Source organism: Pieris rapae, chromosome 6 (genome assembly GCF_905147795.1).
Source record: "Pieris rapae chromosome 6, ilPieRapa1.1, whole genome shotgun sequence".
NCBI lineage: Eukaryota > Metazoa > Arthropoda > Insecta > Lepidoptera > Pieridae > Pieris > Pieris rapae.
Genome location: NC_059514.1, coordinates 2853276 through 2874776, shown reverse-complemented (window position 1 = coordinate 2874776; position 21501 = coordinate 2853276). Strand labels below are relative to the sequence as shown.

At 33.9% G+C, this 21501-nt stretch overlaps 1 protein-coding gene across 4 annotated transcripts in view; it reads left to right on the top strand.

Annotated features, from left to right (window-relative positions):
- LOC110994326 (paired box protein Pax-6) overlaps positions 1-20952 on the top strand; it is a 41966-nt gene extending 21014 nt beyond the window's left edge. Inside the window, exons 4-9 of one of the 4 annotated variants that reach the window (XM_022260898.2) lie at positions 22-235; positions 8545-8694; positions 10060-10142; positions 15315-15490; positions 16829-16989; positions 19886-20952. In XM_022260898.2, the coding sequence (XP_022116590.1) occupies positions 22-235; positions 8545-8694; positions 10060-10142; positions 15315-15490; positions 16829-16989; positions 19886-19974 (873 nt within the window). In that variant the 3' untranslated portion in view covers positions 19975-20952. Of the gene's footprint in view, positions 1-21; positions 236-8541; positions 8695-10059; positions 10143-15314; positions 15491-16813; positions 16990-19885 lie in introns of all 4 variants that reach the window. The other 3 variants (XM_045628722.1, XM_045628723.1, XM_045628721.1) reach the window with 3 other exon arrangements.
- The last annotated feature ends 549 nt before the right edge of the window (positions 20953-21501 follow it).

Here is a 21501-nt window from a genome sequence, read left to right as displayed (position 1 = left end):
CATTTTTAAACTATCCAACAGGTATCATCGATAAACCGCGTATTAAGAAACCTGGCATCACAGAAAGAGCAAGCTGCGTCTGCGCAGAACGACAGTGTATATGAGAAGCTACGAATGTTCAATGGACAAGCGGCGACGGGTTGGTGGTACCCTGGTCTTCCCACCGCACCAGCACCTACCATTCCAGCCCCATTACCACCACAGTTGAATAGACCAACGGAAGAACATAAACGAGGTATGTCTGCTGGTTTATTCAATAATATTCTAGAAAAACCGCCTTTTAGAGTCGTTTTTCAAGGTACAAATAAGATATAAAATGTTTCTGTGCCTTATTTATCAGTGTTAAACTTATCAGGCAGTTAATAGAAATTAATTTAAGTTCTGTTAAATTTAACTTAAAACATATAGGTAAGAGATGATTTAATGAACGTCTCTGAGTACCGAATGTCTTTATCTATGAAAAATATAAACAATGTCTGATCCTTGTACTGATAAAAACAGATGACAATCGTTGTATCAAATTTGGGGTCATTCACCGCTCAAAGGTCACGAACTCATTATCATTGTCTGTTAAGCGATATAATTTACGTAGTGCTTTGCTTTAAAATCCAAATTTTAATCACTGGTTAGATTTCAAGAAGATTTTTCGTATAACACTACCTTTATTTTTTACGTACCTACAGTTTATATAGATAGCATGCAAAAACCCAGATAAATATACAATTTGAAAGAGAACAATCAAATTTTTTGAACTCAATTCGTAAAGAAATTAATTATATAATAATATATTTATTTAGTATATGACATATCAGTTATTTAATTACAGACGCCTATCTGCCTAGTTGTAAATAATACAACACATAATATACAACCAAAGATACGCGTAGGGAATATAAGGAAGTTGTAGAGGGCGCTGTGTCGCCAGCCGTCGCAAGGATGTCGTTTTTCCATTTCTCTTTGACGCGAGATCTTGTCCGCACTTTAACCTTTTATTTCCAGCAATAGGTATTTGTTATTCAGGAATATCTTCCACTGTAATAATATTTCAAAGAATTTAAATACTTAAGAAACTCTAAAAAAAAATTATTTGACGTATTATGCCACACATAATGGCGTGCAAAGTTGTCGTATTTAATAAAATATGAAAGATAACATTAAAAGCACTAATTTTGTTTTTAAAATAATTATAATTAACTAATAAAACACACTATACTTATACTTAAAAAATCAAATAACAACGCTTCGATCGAATCATAAATATCGAATATATAAATAAAAACATTGGAAAGTACATGAAAATATCTTCCTTCCTTATAAGTCTCATTTAAAGAATAAAAGGCATAACTTTCTGAACTAAATCTGAACTGAAGTCTTATTGTTATTTCCGTGAAATAACGAGATTCAAGCGGCTCCAATTGTAAATAATTATCTTGTAGGTATTTCAAGTGAGAGACATTGTTAATGAGATTACAATTTAATGATTTCACTTCAGTTTAGACATCCTTAAACTTGCTTATAGCTTTTGTTCTAACCTCAAACATTTTGTGTAACGGCATTAAGATATATGTGTAAATGTTATAGCTGTTTAGTCGAAATAAATTAATTTTTTGTAAATGTTTTATATATTATTAAATCTTTATTAATGAATCCATACAAAAATTGCTTAGCTATTTCTTAATATGTGTTAGTTGTGTAAGGATTTAAAAATTTAAGTCTAAAAGTAAGGTTAGCAATAAAACGTAAGTGTAACAATCAAATATACAATATTTACAATTATAATATATGTAGGTGATATAGTAATAATAAAAATAATTACCTAAATAATATAAAAAAGAAAATTTAAACAAATTCAAAAAGTTTGGTCTCTGTGGCAGTTTAACGCTGGCAGCTAAAAATTAAGTTAGTTTTTATTTCTTTTAGGGTAAAAGCCTCCTCCATATCATTACATTTCTCTTTGTCTTGAGAAACATTCATACAGTTTTACCGCTAGTTCTAGTACGTCATCTGTTCTTGATATTTCGTGTATAGATCTCTTTCCAGTAGGTTTATTCCATTTTCTTGCTTAGGGTGTCCATTTAATACGCCGCGTATACAAATATGACTTCCTCATTTCCATTCCAGTCTTAGACCATGAACAAGTGCATCTATAATTTTTGTTTTGCCAATTGTCTATGTACGAGTATATGTTGAATCAAAAATTTCAGGCGTTACAATTGCCGTCTAAATTAGTAAGTACTCAGACGCTAACACGTGACAAGAAACAGAAATTTTGTGTTGGCCGTGCCAAAAATTTAACTCTGCTTTATCTAATTATGAAAGTTATGTTACTTTTATGAAGGACAAACGCTAATTGGTTTAATTTTACGTGGTTATTGTGTTGCTTCATCCCTGTGGTCGTAGGTTCGATTCCCCAATGGACTTGTTCGTAGTGAAGGACATCGTGAGGATACTGGCATGCCTAAGATCAAATGTTGGTGTATGTCAGACACAGAAGGTTAATCATCTGTACGGCGAAACAGATACAGAAATCTGAGGCCAGTGTCAAATGATTTTAAATTTTTTTTTTGTTCATTTTCTATGAAGTTACTATTTTGTACGCAATTTAGTAGCATGAAGAATATTATATGCAAGTCTCAAATCCAATACGTTTTGGAAATATGAAAGTCTTGTTAGCGCTAAGTTTTGACTTTAATTCTTATATGAAACTCAAAACCAACAACTTCTAAAGAAACAATACTAGAATTTTATCTGCGTGTTTCCTTCGATAACGAAACAACTGAGGAGACGGCTCAGAGAGCCTACATTATATAATATTTAGTTATTAAAATATAGAAAGCCACGCCCAATTAGATAAGTGTTTCATAAAATATATAACTTTTTGAGGTCAGCATTAAATCTTTAAGTAACATCTTAATGTCTTTTAACAACATTAATCTTAATTAATTTTCATTTAATACGAGAGAAATAAACGTATATAATACCTAGTCAACAGTTAAACCAGCGGTCGGTTTACAAATAATTACACAAATTGCGTGTGCACACGGTTTTAGAATATAAACATGACAGTGTGCACGGCGGTTTAGCTAACTGGTTATCAACAAATATCCTATTAATAAATTGAATTCAATATTAACTTCTAATAATATTATGTACGTATGAATTAATAAATATGTATCAAACTTTTATTCGGTTGTCTATACTAATATTATAAAGAGGAAAGGTTTGATTTTTTGTTTGTTTGTATGAATTGAATAGGCTCCGAAACTACTTGGCAGATTTGAAAAATTCTTTCACTGTTGGAAAGCTACATCATTCCTGAGTGACATAGGCTATATTTCATTTTCAAAAAAAAATAGGCATCCTTACTAAAATTACGATAAGATTAACATTTGTTTATTATTTGATACAATTCTAACAGATGGCGCTGAGTTAAAGGTAGTTTATAATATCATAAATGGAAAAGCAATTAGATATTTTTTTACCTTAAAATAAACTTTATTCTATGTAAACGAAGTCGTGGGCATCGACTAGTGTTTTATAAAATGGAAAAGTGGAAATGGGCGGGGCACATGGCAAGGGGAAGTGGAAAGTGAAGCACTGGTGCCCAAGGTATAATAAACGCAAAACAGAAAGACCAGATTATGGAAACAGCAGGTGGTAAATGGCAGAGAGATCGCGGGATTTGCAGGAGGCTTTTGCCAGATAAGTGCACACAGATCTGAAAGAATGCGACGATAGAAATATAATGTGTAAAAGTATCTAAAATAAAAAGCTATTATAATTATATTTTTATTAGATTGCTGTAGTGCCATATTATGTATTATGTACTATTAAATGTTAGGACCGAGTCGTTCCACGGCGGTACAATGTGTAGAACTCACGACAATACATAGAAATCGCACCAAATTATACGTTTACAACTGGTCTAGTTTATTTACGTTCCATTTTAAAACGAATTATTTAACTAACGTATTTTACTTGTTCGTTATCTAAGTACACAGCTCATACACTCTCTGTTTTATAGATTAATAGCCGAGTAATGGTATTTCTCGGATGTATGTATCAAGGAAAATTTTATTATTAAATAAAATGGCAGCTGGTTATTGGCAATAGGGTTACGCAGCAACGCGACAAACTATCAATTACACAATCGTTCAATTTGAAGTACACTCGTGAACGATATGAATGAGTGAATGAAACAATAGCGTTTTAATTGAACGAAGAGTGAATGTAGTTCAATTGACTTTAAAATCGAAAGTGTGCTCGACGGAGTAGCACGTGTTGCAAAGTTAATGGGCAGACCGCTTCCGCATCGCTGCACACACTGTTTGATTTGAAATCGATACCTTCTATTATTGTTGATCTTGTTTTTGTTCTAAATTTAAAAATGCGGTGTATTTTATGAAACTAGCGAATGCATAGCATTAAACATTATAATATGGTTAATTATATTATAGAACCAATACTAAGGTAATAAAATTCCCTGTCTTGTAAATAACCCTCGTGTGTTGTGCTGAAATTAAAACCATCAGTAATTATTACCATGTCTGGTAATGGTCTCTACTCAATAAAAACTAAACATTATCTGCCCCAACTAAGTAATTTAGATGACCCCAAAATAAAGCGAATTCTTGATTACAAGTAACCACTAACCGTGACCCTAGTTTTTCCCTCGACGCTCGTAAAGTGTGTGGAATTAGCAATACGGTTCAAGTTGGGAGAGATCTTGTCTAAATGGCTGATCTTTGATTATAAATAAGGGTGAAGGGCGGGAATGACATGTCATTAAATTGTAATAAATAAGGCGCTTAGTAGCTGTTTGATAGATGTTATGAACGATGAACGATGAATGGGATATGCAATTGAGTGGTGAATTGTAATTTCAAAATTGGAATTACTTTTAGATATTCCAAACGTCTTTTCTAAAGAAATTTACGAGTTAAAGACTTATTGAGAAATTGTCTATTGTATTAAGATTTTCCTTAAAAGAATATAAAAGTAATTTTATGTTGCGGTAAATAGGTCCTCCTTATATTGAGTTGCGGAAGCGTGCCGAATTAGGCGAAATGCGTCTTGTCCGGCTGAAGAAGGTCGCGAGAAAGGCCGTAAGTGACAAGCAAAGGCGTGTTAACGTGGAATTTATATTTATTAAATTAACCAACGATTTAATAATATAAACCTAGCGTTAGTTTACGTGTAATTGACGTGTTTCCAGTGAGTTTAATTAACCGTTACAATGTTATATAAATTAATATGTGATAAAATCTAAAAAAATCAATGCTAAGTTAATATTTCAGATTAAAACAAAAATGACTATTTATGATTGTTGATTTGAGTCTACTGCAGTGTCGCTTATGTTTTGCACAGGCGATTTGAGTGACAGTATCGATCTAACATAATCGCTCGCCAGCGATCGCCCTCGACAACCGCGTCCACGCTCCGATAGCTTCAATTCTATCGCGTCTCCTTATTTCCACAATTTTTTATCTCCTTTTTATTACACTCTCTGGTAGTGATTTTAATATTTCTATATCGATGTGGATATATTTTCTATTATTATTATTGAATATTATATATTCATGATCTTGGTTTCTTAGTGCTTATTACAGCCACACTTACAATTCGACTTAGGGTTCGAAAAGAGCCTGCCAGTTTATTGAATATGATAGACTTTTACGTATATTCGTGATTTTTGTTTCTTAGTGCTTATTACAGCCACACTTAGAATGGGAACCAATTCGACTTAGGGTTAGAAAAGAACCTGCCAATTCTTAAAGGCCGACAGCACACTTGCGGTCACTCTGGCATTGAGTGTGTCCAATCGACTTAGGGTTCAATAGAGTGTGTCAATTCTTACAGGCCGGCAACACACTTGCGAGCTGTCTGGCATTGAGAGAGTCCAAACTTAGTGTTAGAAAAGAAAGTATCAATTCTTTAAAGGCAACCCTTTCAAGCCTCTTCTCTTAGCTGTGTAAATTTCATTAAAATCCGGTGAACCATTTCTTAAAAAAAATTACTACAAAATCGATCAACTTAGATATCTGTATTTTTTCGTTATTTTTCTGGTGATCTTTCTTCTGTGTCAGTAAGTAACACCATTTACAACTGAAACTTAACTAAACCAAAATGTATTCTGAAGTCAAACGTTCCGATTTTATTGAGGTGAGCAGCGGTCTTTGTCACTCATAAGAATACATACTGAAATAACTACTCGAAATTATGTATTGTATATATATATATATTTATATCTCCCGCGAGTGTACGATTCAATGTTTTACGTGATTCGCTCGTTGTTATCGAAAACTTCTTCGATCGTGTTTTATAACCTAGTTTGGTTATAAATGATTCTTCCTTACAAATTTAACAAACTTTTTTTGGTATAGTGTTTAACAGATTAATACAATTCTAAACAAACAAAAGAAATATATTTGTGACAAAATAATGTACATTTTTATAGAGTTTATTTATTTACTTATGCTCGCGAGTGATTATATTATAAACCTACACGGACTTAAATTACGACTGTCAATAGAATTACACAATTATATACACCATTTTTATATAAAATTAATTTTTATAAATTATACACGTCGTAGTACTGATATTGGTTAAATAGAAAGAGTATTTTTTTTATATAAGTGTCACACAACTAGATATGTTTTTTTAATAGCTTACATAGGAATAAATTTACAACTTGATTTTTGTTTTTAGTTCTTACCCTTACTACACATACTCGTAACAAATACGTAACAACTCCTAATATATTGTTAGAGATATGTATGTATTTATATATGCTACAAACCCGTGTGTAAATAGCTTAAGTATTAACGAACATAAGAGTGTTATAACTAACTATTGGAGACCTTAAAAAAGTAAAATCGTTTCACTCTGTGAAATAATCGACTTCCACCGGAATCTAAGTTTGCGTCACCCTCCATGTCTCATTTGAAAATGACATCGGGCGCGCACACCGCGGCAATCAATCAAACTTGTCAACCGAGAGATGCATCAATCTTGGGACGTCAATGTTGCCAATAAACGGTTTCAAGTGTTGCCACACTTTTGTATTAACATTTTAATTTTCGATAAGAAAAGACGTTTAGATATTTGGTAGGGTTGAAATGACCATAGATACAATAGGTCGCCATGTATGTTAGGGCTACTCTAAGAAACATCTTACAATAAATTCCAATAAGAAACTACAAGAAAATCTAAACGCGATTTCCTAACCGCCCTCGCTTAGTGTAAGTCTGTTGTTAAGTAAATAATTATTTTGTACCCTTAAAATATACAATCAGTACTCATGTGTTCAAAATTCATTCAAATTAGACCTCTTTTAGTAAAAGGATAAAATCTAAAATAAATGTTCTTGTAAAGTACACATCTTCCACAACTGAGTGTTATTTAACTACAAGCACTACCCATTGAAGTATTTCCGAATTCGTAAAAGGCCAGCAACGTACTCGTGAGCCCTCTGATATTGAGAGTGTCCCTGGGCCTATAACTTACCAAATGATATTCCTGACTGTTTGCCCCTGTTTATTTAAAAGAAAAACGCATATACAGAAGCGTTCTGGCTCTGATACTTAAAAATCCTTACAACTAAAACTTTTAGACATCTTTGCAATATAATTGATGACAATTACTTCGAGTAAGCGCACAATACGAGGCGCGGGCTATCAGAAAAATGTGACAGATTGTGTAACAGACCCTCTATTCACTGGAGTCAGCTATCCGTGCGGCCATTACAGTACCGGGAATCGAACTCAAGTACTCAAACCATAAAGCAAATTAATCAATTAGCAAAGGGCATGTCGACATTACGAGTAACGTTTAATTTTGTGTATCACCCCTCTAGGGGAAACAACCAGGGTAGGATGGCCCATTGTGTAGAAGTCTTTTGAGGAGAAAAGGGGTCAGACTGATGGTATTTTTGTTCTTTGGGGGGCAATTGTGTAATTTCGCTGACGCATTTGGCTGATGTGAGTGGTGTGTTGATAGTTCATGATGAAGAGGACTTTGATCAATTTAATTTGATAAATGATTCTTTTTATCTATGTTGCTTGGCGCTCTGAAAGACGGTTTGGAATTGTAATTGACAATCTAGAATATAGAGAGATTTTGTTTATTCAATTGGCTTTAGATTTCTATGATAGTGTCTGTCTTACTTACCTACATAGCCTTAAGAAGCAAATATTTATTTATATATTCACACTTCGTAGCAAAGCAACACAAACAACCCTGTATATGAAAATTACAAAGGATGAAACGGACGGCCTTATCGCTAATAAGCGATCTCTTCCAGGCAACCCCATTAATAAAAGAATAAAAATATATTCTTTTTCGCAAATTAGTTTAAATTAATTAAGGCACGTTGAAACACTTATCATTAGTGCATAGGTATGAACGCACAATCTTTGTATTAAAACTCTTGCGCCTATCCACCATAATATGTTCTTCTTACTCGTTATAAAATATTTACCTTATGCCTTCATGATACATGGTTCAGTGCTAAGTTTATTAAAGGCTTTAATTCTTTAGCAGACACGCTACAATCGGAAGCAGGCTCTGACGGTAACAGTGAGCATGCGTCATCGGGAGACGAGGACTCCCAAATGAGACTCAGACTAAAACGGAAGCTGCAGAGAAACAGAACCTCCTTCACTAACGATCAAATAGATAGTTTGGAAAAAGGTAAGCTCAGAAAACTTTTTCAGTATATTCATTCTATATTCATTAAAAGCTTTCGATACAATCGATACATAGGTTATATGATATGTAATAAATTCGAATAAAATCTTTTTTATAATATATATAGTGTAACACTATTGTAGCCTTACGCGGTACACCAGCCTACGAGTGTAGCATAGCTTTAACCGATTTGTTCTACGTGCTACGAACAAAGTATAGTTTGTAGCATTTGATTTCCATCAAAACAATAATTTTTGAAAGACCGAAAGGGTCATTACGTATAACTAAGTTATCAGCAAAGCAGATTAGTAGACACTATACAAGAAAAATTTATAAATTTATACGTATTTATACCTTGGAAAATTAAGTCCAGATTAAATTAATTTACAGCATAAAAATGCCAAACCTACATGAACCTAAAACTACTTGCAAATGTTATGACTATTCAAAAAACAAAAGCGTCTCACATTCCTCTCCCAGTCTTCTCAAACCTGTCGCAAATATATCCATTTCGGGTGCAGAATTATGTAGCAATATCATATGCAGAATTGGTTGACAGTTTATGAGTTCCACTCACAGTAGAGCCACTGAGATCGGAAATCAAACGTTGATAGGAACGTGCTGAACTAAAAATCGGGCCTCGTATCAGTTAACATTGATTAGGTATTGAATTTTTTTGTGGTAAGCAATAAAAACATCAATAACCGCCCCCGCAAACTAATAATTACCACTTGTAAAGCCGAGTTAAGGACATCAAACACTCACTAGGCCCCCGGGACTTCATAAACCTATTTGGGAATGTCCCTTTATTTATTATTTGCAATAACTGTTATTAGCAAATAAATATTTTCCCCGTGTTTGCTCTACTCTTGGGAGATGGCATTGTGCCCAATTATACCGTGTTAATACGCTTTTGTTTGTTTCTCGTATTGTTTTTCTTATGACATTCTACTGATGAGTTTTCTTCGATGTAATTTAAGTCTACGAAAGTTGGATGGGAACCTGTCTTTGACTTGCTATTTGACGACCATTTTGTTTTGCAAATACAATCTCTTAAACTTATTATTTCAAGGATATATAAACCTATCAATATTCCAGTTTGATTAGGCACAAGCGTTAATGGCATTATGTAGGTACATTCAGAGTAGGCTGCCAACATAACAGCTAAAGGCAGCACATGACATTTACGTAAAACATTTCACGAAATCATCCGTCTGAATAAGCTTTATAATATTATATATACATATTCTAAATTTAAAAATATAATTAATTGAATATGAATGAGAACAAAGCAATGTACCAGTATTTGTACCAATTCTTATTGGAATCCAAAACGAATTCGAAATTTAAATTTTCACTTGTCCACAGAGTTCGAGCGCACCCACTACCCAGATGTCTTCGCGCGGGAACGACTGGCCGAAAAGATTGGATTGCCTGAGGCACGTATCCAGGTAAAATAAAATCCAGTTTAAGCCGCGGTAAGGTGGCTATATTGTCTATGCCTCTAACACTACCGCTGGTTAAATACTAAAACTGGCATAATTCTACCGCACCTTGCATATGATATAAACGTATAGCATGCTATGACCCTAAAGGTAATAACTTAATTATAAGTTTTTCATGCAATTTACATATTTTGCCTTAAAACTTCAACAAGCAAGGCAGCAGATGAAGTACCTACTTAATTAAAACAGCTTCATACAGGAAATATAGCGACAATGGAAACGCAAAATAGTGGATTAATTTCTCAGCCAATGTCATGCGTAGACACTTGGAGCGTTAAATAAATTGTTTTGTATAAAAATCAAAGTTAATTTACGGCTCGCATAAAATGGGGAGCTTTATTAAAAACCGGACTGTGGATGCGTTTATAAGGCCGTGTTTACACTGTCTGTTTATATAGGCCCGGGCCGCATGTAGATGCGTCTTTAGCAAACATACTAAAAAAACAAGGGCCATATTATAAGCCCGATGTGTAAATATGTAATACATAGATTGAACAAACATAGCGATTGGGGAATTGTAAATTTGTTGTGCCATATTGTTTGAATTTTTATATTTGCTTATGAATATTGTTCGAATTTTACATTTGAGCATGTTTATATTTTTTCAATGTCAATTAATACGATATAAAAATATTTTAAGCCTCGCCGAATACGAAAACACCGAACTATAAAAACTAAAAATACTTAACGTTTCAATTATTAAGTTAACCAAAAAATAAATGACTGCTGATTATTTTAAAGCATCATTTCAACAAAATATTAGTCGATCAATGAAAGTTAATAAATGTTATTAAATTTTAAAACACTTTACTTCGAAACTGCGCACTTATTTAATTATAAATTTTAAACATATTAGCACTTAAATAAAAATGTCATCGTCAGTAGCGTACGTCCATTCGAGCATGTAAAGCACTCGTGCCATTACCCGACACCGCATTAGTGTTGCCAACAGTTTAAAAGATCGTTTATCACTGAACTTGCCAAGTTTTAAAACGCTCTTAATGCGATATTGCTACAAGCTTTTAACAATTTTATTTTATTGAATTAGCGTACGACTTTCATTTGTTTTAATTCCTTCGCCTAAGCGGAGCTAATCCAAGTGAAGTTGAAAGTTCTGGGTTCATTTTTAGGGGATAAAATATATAATGCTTTTTAAGTACACAGCCCTTTTATTATAACTGTCTGTAAGCATTACTATTTTTTATAAAGAAAATGTATTAACATTATAGCAAAGGCCTATACTTTGATCTATAAATATGTTAGAGAAAATTAGCAGCCTTGATTATAGAAGGTTTTAACTTCATTATTTCTTAGGCTGTCTTCACTGAATAAAATACTGGCATATATCCAGGCAAAGCACTCACATTAACCTCTCGTCTGCTAGTTAACATTCCCTATGCACGGTCAACGAGTATTCAGGGCTGAAAGCTCTAGAAAATCCCACTTCTTATTAAGCGTATATTCATTATCCAAGTATTCCAACGAATGCATTTACACGTTAGAAAAAATATAGTATTGCTATTTGTTAAATGAATTCATTATCATCATGGATTATTATTAAACCAATATTCTTTTTTGTTTTCTTTATACCATCACCTCGACGCGCGCCGTACTACAACTAAGTGTCTCTGAAAGCATTTGTTGCTCGTACCACCACTATATGCAACCAGCTGCCCACTAAAGAATTTCCGAACCAATTTGACTTAGGGTCCTTTAAAAAAGAGCGTTTTTTTTACAAATTTTTAATAGGCCGGCAATGCACTTGCGAGCCTTCTTGCATTGTCAGTGTCCTGCCCGTTTGCCTCCTTTTACATGAAAAAGACAAGCTAGTGATCGGCTTTTCTTTTTAGATTTGCCGGTTTCACGATGTTGTACGTCATCTTACAGTTTTAGTTACATATAATATATACATATATATTGTATGTACATATAAAATATATTTTTATCCCATATTCAAACATTTAACAACCGAAAATACCATACGAATAATTACAGTAATTTTTATTTAGATTTATAAATAATTTTAATACAAGACATTGTATAATATAAAAAGCGCCATCTATTAATGTAAAATGTTTCATTCAAAAGCCTGTGAATGGAATGTAAAATTCTTTTCGTGTGCTTGAGTCTAAGAAAGTATGTAGGCCGTGAAACTCTTATTTAAAACCTTTTGTACGCTTTTAAATTATTTTTAATCTGTACCACCGTTTTTATTTAAGCCTATATTTAATATTAAAGGTTAATTGTAAGGGTTACAGATTCCTTCAACGTACTTTTAAAACTCCGAGGTAATTGTTAATTTTAAAACATTAATAAATGTTAAGAAACTAGTGTAAAATAAAGTGTCTTTGTCAAGTCGTTTGCTTCTCGAAACTCATTTGATCAGTTTTGTACATACAAGCTTTGAGTATTTTGCCTGACAAAGAGGCATTGACTAGTCGATTCACATAAATCGATACGAATGAATCCTTGTCTTCAACTTTTCCATTTTTATCAACAGCCCTATGAAAATTGTTTCTTAGAGGTCTCGAAATTTAGGCTAAATTAAGCTTTAACATAATGCATTAAAGTCGATAATTCACAGCCAACGTTTTTCAGGAGTGCTTTAAACACCACGTGTTACCCCAGGGATATTTGTATAATTGTATATAACGGAATTATTCTACATACTATTTTATTTAAGATTATTGCTCTTACTTAACAAAACTAAGTGAAACCTCTTCAACGATAATCACGATTTACATTATGTCCAACTCGACGCTTTTGTTTTACAGAAATTGTATGTGTGTACTCGTTGTTGTGTGTGTTAGTGAACCTTAATTTTTGAAAAATCTTCAATTACATCAGAGGGACAGGAACCCGTTCACTATTTTTAAAACACTTTGGCGCCTACAAACACAAAGTACCTAGTGTGATCTGTCCCTACAAAATATTTCCTTCAAAGGCAGTTTATAAATTCAAATATTCTACGGAATGTTCAAAATAATATTCACCCTACGTGGGGTTGTATTGATCCCGCAGCCTATAGGAAACGCGGGGTGGTAAGTTCCTGTAAAGAGGGGAGTGTTTTGAAAAATTGGCACCCACACAGCCTTTACATGAAAACATTGAAAATGTAACCTTATGCGACCTGTATATGGTTGCGATTTGATTTAAAAATTTCAGGTTTGATAGATTTTTGCCTCTGTTCTGTATAGCTCGGTAAATGGATTTTATATTGGATTGCCGATTCTGGTCATGTTACTTAAATATCTTTATTGCAAATTATTAAGGTAATACATAATCGAATATAATCATTCCTAATTTCACATTAAAACTAATCTTTGTGCTGGCGGTGTATTGCAGTCCTGTAGTAATTAAATTATCCGTAGAGCATCTAAACACAGATAAAAAATACTGCGGGAATTATGAAAACAATAATATAACATTGAATTGTGGCTTGGCGGAAGTATAACAGAATTATTGCAAATCTCATTTTGTAGAGCTAACATTATTTCGTCCCAACTATGAGGGTAACAATTTATAAAACGGAACGACATAGGCGGGAAACGAGCTGTCATCGCTGTCACTTGAATGTCAGGATAAAAAGAAATGTCATAATATTTCATCATCTTAACAATCTTCAAAGTAGTTTTCATAAACCTAAGACACATTATATATAATATTTAATACTTATAAAATACATTAATCATTGGCGCTACAACTTTTTTGATCTGGGCCTTTTCTTTATGTATCTGTTTAATGTTCATTTGACAATCTAAAGGATAGTATGGAATGAGCCTACTGTGCTTGCTTTAACATACCTATTTAAAAATATAATTTCTTATATTCTCTAAATACATAAGGAAGGTTCAATTGATAGATTTTTTAAATTATCTGAGTTATGTTCGAGTTATTCCGTGAAAAATATGTTCGTTAAATATGTAGGAATCACTTTACTTTATAATGGATTTGTTTTGTATCTTCGTTTGATTAGCTAATGCAATATCTGATGCTAAAAGGGTCTAAACCTTTACATAAAACCACACTAATAACAAAAAACTAAATGTGTGTGCACGCCCTTTTTCCATTCTGCTGAACCCTCAGACCCTAGCGAACTTTTCCGAGGGACGAAATAAAATATAGTCGGCCACTCGCGATTTCGTCGAGGCTTGGGCAATAATATTATGACATATTACCTCCTAGCCCCCACCGACCTTCTTTGTAAGCGTATAAATTTTCCCTTTTATTTTACCGATGGAAAAAGAAAATTATTTCACAGAATTCTGGGTAACCCGAAATTATTTTAGGTATACCAAATAGTTAGAGGCTTATTTAGAGTTCGGGACATTGATATAGTTCTTGTTACTATTATAAAGAAAACAGAACAATAAAACAACTTTAAAAACAATAGACTTTTAACTTCATACCTACAAATCTAGTATTCAAATTTTCTCACTCTCTATTGTTATTAGTAATTCAAGTAACATCTTTGCTTTAATTCATAATAAATTTTAGAGTAAAACCAGATTATCTGAGAATATTCAGTAAGCTTTGTAATATAACAAAAGCGCGGGAATGCCGGGCGCCATATTGTTACGCCATGACTGTCGGAAGTGAAGCGCACGTGAGCAACGCTTCCGGAGGCGCGTTCCGTTTCACGCAGTTGAATGTCATAATATTGTGGCAACTGAACTTAGAATTTCGCTTGTACTTTAATAAATAGTAAGATTAATTGCTTAGTTATGTATTAGAAGTCCACGTCCAAATCCAAGTTAATCAAAAGGTAATTTGTATAAGTAAATGGAAAATGTTTTTAATATTATTACATACGGATTTAAAAACGGACTCTTTAATTCGTTTCATTTTTTTATTGTAGCAGGGAGAGTCAGGACGGAAAATCCAATTTATGAACGTTACTGTATCAATTGTGCAAGTATTTTGCCTCTAGATAATTTGTTGCATTTATCCTGTAACCCTGTCGCTGTTCTGTCTCTTTGTCAATATATATCTAACAATATAATATCTTTTATAATCTATCAATATCTTACATTTAATAGAAACCTTAAATTAATATGTGTTTAATTATAGAAATAGTATAAGTCAAGGATTCTATTTTTAAATTTATCGCTTCCACAGGTGTGGTTTTCTAATCGGCGCGCGAAATGGCGTCGCGAAGAGAAGCTAAGAAGTCAAAGACGAGATGCCCCCGCGTCTCCCCCCGCACCTCCAGCTAGGCTTCCTCTCAATGGAGGCTTTAACTCTATGTATAGTCCCATACCACAACCCATTGCAACGATGGGCGATACCTATAGGTGAGTGGACCAAATAATGCGATAAACTATATTTGTCTATCTATCGTTCTATTTATCGTGTTAACTATAAATTAAAATTATTAATTCAGTAATGTTCGGACGGCCACTAGTTTCACCTAAAATACCATGGTCTGCAAAATTCTAAGACCTGTTAGTAACAATGTATAATAATTGTAAGAAGTGTCACAACCAACGCCATCTAACATCGAATAGGTGAACTAAAGTGATAAAGTGAGAAATCGGGCGGCAAAGGTCGCGGCTCCTTGCTTTTCCCGCCAATGCACCGAGACGATCCGAAGTTTACCGCCGAAGGTCGCCCGACTTTCCACTCGAATTGATTTTTAATAGTGAACCTACGGGTTTAGCGTTTGTCGGAGCAAATTAACTTAGACGAAGTTCCCACTTTGGCTCAGTCTACGGAATAAATTGAATCGCTTTTTTCTTTGACGCTGTCTTTAGATGCATAATTCTGATTACCAATCTGACATTTCTTACATTTTACCAAGGCGTATCTTGTTCATAGCCATTTAAATATCGAACACGTTAGTGCGTTTGAAATGAGAAAAATTGGGACGAATTATAATGTAAGTTTTAGAACATGTTAATACACTATCAAAGAAAATGTGTGCGTGTACTCGTGTACACATATTATGAGAAGTCTAACTTCTTTATGAACTTATTTTTCGAAAAATTATCTCTTACAAATGATAAAATTATTTCATTCTACCTTATTACTACTAAGGTTATTACAGAATTTCATTAATTGTAATAGCATTATTACTATCATTGTGATCGTTATGTTATATTTTTTTAAATTTTCTTTTAATTTGAATGGAAACAAAATAAAACATGCACACACACATCTTATTCATTCTCATTTATTTATTAAACTGCAGTATGTGAAAACTATCACAATATAGAATAGTGTTCTTAAAAATTAAAATACCTGTTTACATTATTTACAATTATCGTCATTCGTCGCAGTTACAATAAAATTATACAGGTAGTTAATGCAAGAATAATCACTAGTCCATTGTCATTGCACTGTGTGTGTACCATTAGATTGAGTTGTTACAGAATTACATTAATTGTAATAGAATGATTACTATCATCGTTATTACATAATTTGTTATTAATGGCTTCGAATCTTTTCGAATCAACCATCGTAGGGACAAGAAAACGATGGCGCGTAACGGAAAAATGTGACGGTAATTTTTATACCAATACCGATAAAGAAGTTTCACTTCAAAAATAATTATTCAACTATATAATTAATTGCAAGTAATAATTAGTACTAACGTCATCGAATCCATGTATTGACAGTGCGCTTTCCGATAGTTCGATGTCGGGCGGTCTCTCGTCGTCGTGTCTTCAGCAACGGGACAGCGGCTACCCCTACATGTTTGGTGACGTCCTGGGTAGTGGAGGGTACTCAAGAGCACCGGCTGCTCATCAACAGCACCCGGCGTATTCCCAACCACAAGCGGCTGCCAGTACCGGTATGTATTTACTAATGCTTCTATTTGTCAAAGGGTGTGATCGCAAAAGATAGTTGCTGGAGTTTTAACAGTGCTTTTAGAAGTAAGGGTTTTTTAACGGCTTTTTGGATTTCGCGATAATTAGAAACTGATGAATGATGCACAAGATGAATAAAATATTTTCATAGTTTGAGCCGTACACCAATTGATCTACGTATGATTGTTAGGAGACCTTGATAATGGTTAATCAAATTTAAGAATGTATTTAATCGTGTTGGCCTAGTGGCTTCGGCATACGACTCTCATGCCTGAGGTCGTAGGTTCGAACCCCGGCTTTGCACCAATGGACTCTTTCTATGTGCGCATTTAACATTCGCACGAACGGTGGACATGCCTATTAGGATGACATCATGAAACATATACAGAAATCTGAGGTTCAGACGTACCTAGGTTTTAGCGCCACTGGTAATTATTTCATAGTAATATAAACATATGATATCACTTAAGCCTCCTGCCCGTTTGCCCCTGTTCTATAAAAAAAACATAAAATGACGCTTAAGCAACGATGATTTTCGAAAACTGCTTGGAAAATCTCGCTCTGCAATCGGAAATTTTCGCGTCTGTAACAAAATCGGCAAAATCAGGTCTTGAAAAATATTTACCAACTTCGTAATAAAATGTAAAAAACGCTGAGTCAAGAGCCGGGGGCGCACAAGACCGCGACATGACGGGGAAACAAAAAATAAAGGAAAAAGAAAAAATGAGAGTTCGAGCCCCAATTGGATTTGCCGTTGTCTGTTCCTTACAAATGGCTTTTAAATTGATTTTGAATATTGAGCTTTTGAAAAACAGTATTCAATTGTAACGTAAGGTTTTATTTGGATTATTATATTAAACAACTATTAACAACGCTAAGGTTCTAATAGAATGGAATATTTGATACATATAAATGAATTCTTTAAAAATATGTGTCAGAGATTGTTTGCCTTATATACTGAAAAATCTGGATCTCAGATGTCTGTATCTGTTTCATGGTCAGTTGTCAATCTAATAGACAAGTAGGTGAGGCCTCCTACGCCTGACACATGCCATCGATTATTAGATACAAAGGCGGTTTACTCGCGAAGTTTTTCTTCACCGTTCAAGCGAATGTAAAGTTCGCACGTATAAGAAAGTACATTGGCGCACAGACGGCGATCGAACCTACGACTCCAGGGATGAGAGACACAAGCGGAAGCCACTACGCCATCATTGAATTGGATTTAATATCGTCTATAATTAAGAACAAAGTCGAAATCTCGCAAAACGCATACATAAGCAATGCATAAGAAAATGTATCATGTACGCGAAATGTTCTAGATATTTGTAATAACGAAGTTTCCTTTGGCATCGCCATTGTTTTAAAAAGCCATAACTTTGCCATTCGATGTTATATATCACGCAGCGGACATTTTTACCGGTAGGTGGCGGAAAACGGTATGAATTATTGTTGTTGGCGCGTTTCATTGTTCCATTGCAGAGTTTTCAACGTCAACCGCGAACAAAGGAGTTTTTCACAATTCAAAATGCACGGTTTCGTTTCATTTACTCTTTGCACTCCTTCCACAGAACCATTTCCAGTTTTATTTAATAATGAAATCGTTTTTGGGTATCAGTTCACTTGATATTGATTATTGCTAATGGAATTCCCGCGTCGAATGTACGAAGCTGCGATACGTTATGTTTGAATCACTAGATCTCCTTTACTAAAAGTATTGTTGTACTATCAAATTATTTCTTATTCTTCCGTTAATACCATTGAATATAATAAGTTCCGGGTAACAACGCGATCATATATTCTCCATACAAAAGCGATCTATCTTCATAAAGTGACATGGAACCAGACCATTGAACAAACGAGTCTCAAAGGAGCTGTTAACTGGTGATAATCGTGAACACACCCCTTTCCTTATCACCACGCCACACGCGTCTGAGTATTATACGTCAATATACGCCGTAAACTTTTATTATGAGTTTAAGTCTTCATATAATTGGCAATATTTTTTATTGAATGTCGTAAAAGACGTGTATATAAATATTTAAAATTAGGTACTTAATAAATTACTTGCCTTTGAGTTAATTTTTATAAACACAATTTCTAAATTATTTACATTTCGGTTTATTTACTAACAATACTGTTTTTATGTATAAATTGTAGGTAAATAGACACAAGATTAGGTGAAATTATATAACATTATAATTTGCCTGAGATTAAACGTCAAATTCCATACACATGCCATACATAATCTAATACGAAACCTATTAACATCATGCATCAGTATCGGCATATGTCTAATAGGATTCCAATTGCATTCCATTACACACAATCGTGTTATCTCGGATATGGCGATTGGCAGACCAGTCATAAAGCCAGCCGTCTCGTGTAAACCACCCTTTGATTGGATGCCTATTTCTACGGGAGATACGGGTGTATAACGATATGTAGGGAATATTCATGGAAGCATCTAAGGCTTACGTATTGAAAACAATGAAAGGCCAGAATAGAAATAATACGTCTTAGGCTCATTTTAGTACTTTAGTTTTAGTAGCAACCAGTTGGTATATTAGTATTTACTATCTACAAACAGTGCAGTTGGTGAAATTAGAATTTTTTTGTTTTTTTATTATTTTCTGGGTTATACCTACTAAATATGACAAAAGTACCGGTGTTAAAACTCTGGTAGCTAGCTAATTAACTGTTTACTATTGAGCTTATTTTTTACTCTTTATTATAAGAGATAAATTCGTTAGATATTAATTATCTCAGTTATTATACAAACTGATATGTTATCGTTAACAATCTAAGTCAAATTGGAACCGAATAGTTCTCCCTATTTTCTAATAGACTGCATTTTAATCTTGAATCTTTTATTTGTAGGTGTGATATCGGCGGGCGTCAGCGTGCCGGTGCAAATTCCGTCGCAGGGGCCGGACCTCGCGTCCAATTACTGGGGACGACTTCAGTGATCTCAGCTATTCGGGTTCCCGCATCGATTGCTCTCGATGCCCGAGAACCCGAGCGTGCCCGAGTCGCCATCTAGCGGCGAACTGGCGCACAACTACGCGGACGGTCATTTGTCTATGAACGCTCTCAACATGACAGCCGGCCACGACGTCATGCCTGCCGACATACAGGAGAACAATTCCGCGTCGTAAGTGCTACAATGCGTACGTTAAACTGATGATGTTCAAACTTAGCTCATAAGCTGACTAATCGATGAATTATGTTAATTCTCCATAGACTATACCCTCGCATCTAAGTGTATATAGCCGCCATCTATTGTTGGGTAGAGGTTTCGTTAGCGACGCGACGGTATTGTGTTCAAAGTTTAAGAAATGTAAATGATTTGTGCCAACATTTGTAATAATTGAGTGTTATGCGCCCTTTGCTTGCACAACCCTTCTTCCTTTGATGTATGCGGCAGGGGTGCGAAATATTAATGCTATAGAGAAAAACGTGGCAATAAGCTTCGTTACAGCGATTTGTTTCAACCCTCTGACTACAAATTGACATTCGAGGCATGTTTGTATTATTGTATAATAGTTACATTAATAGATGTTGTAATGTGTTGAGTCACAATTAAAATAGCACATTTCGAAACGAATTAATTTATTTATTATCATTAAGAAGATCAATATTGCTGTGATTATAATTATTACGTAGGTGTCTAGTTAGATTATTTTTAATTCAATTGAAATAGTTTGGGAGCGTGTCAAAATGGGTGTGTTAAGAAATCATCGTAATAGTAATGCAACAGCACAAGTCTCATCTTAATCTAAGGAAATGTAAATGGTTAATATATTTTTCATTAAAATAAATGCAATACGGATGTGTTATAGTCTTATAGACGATAAGATCTGTACTTAATTTTTAAGTGTAAAATAAATTATTACTCGTTTAAGTGCATATAGATTGAGGAGATTACAGTGAAATTTATTAATAAATACAGCATTAACCATTTGTTTTGTTTTCTTTACAATTCGTTCCCCAATTCAATTTTGAAGTGTATCGAATTTAACAATAGTTTATTACTGACATTGAGAAGCTACACAGATGACGTTAGAACATTCGAAACAAAACCTTATCCCGCCAAAATAGTGTTGCCATCCACAGAGCATTGTACTACTAAAATTATGCTGTTAACTATATTTGGGCGGTACGTATTAATTTTGCGTGTTGGCGCTTTATAATCCGAATAGTTTTATATAGGGAGCCATACATTCCCCTATTTACGTTTAGATTGGGGAAGGGTCGCACAATGGGATGGGATTAAATGTTTTGTATTGTCGGCATTAGACTGATCTCAAGTTATTCGGGCGTATGGCTTTTTCTTAATGGTAAACTACTTAATGCACCCAATGTTATACAATTCAATTATTATTAGACCCATTCTGATGGTTTCTATCGTTATTGACAATATGGGATTAAATTTAAATCGACAAATTTTAGCATTAATCAAGAACAATTTCTCGAAACCATTTTGTCTTTAAAGG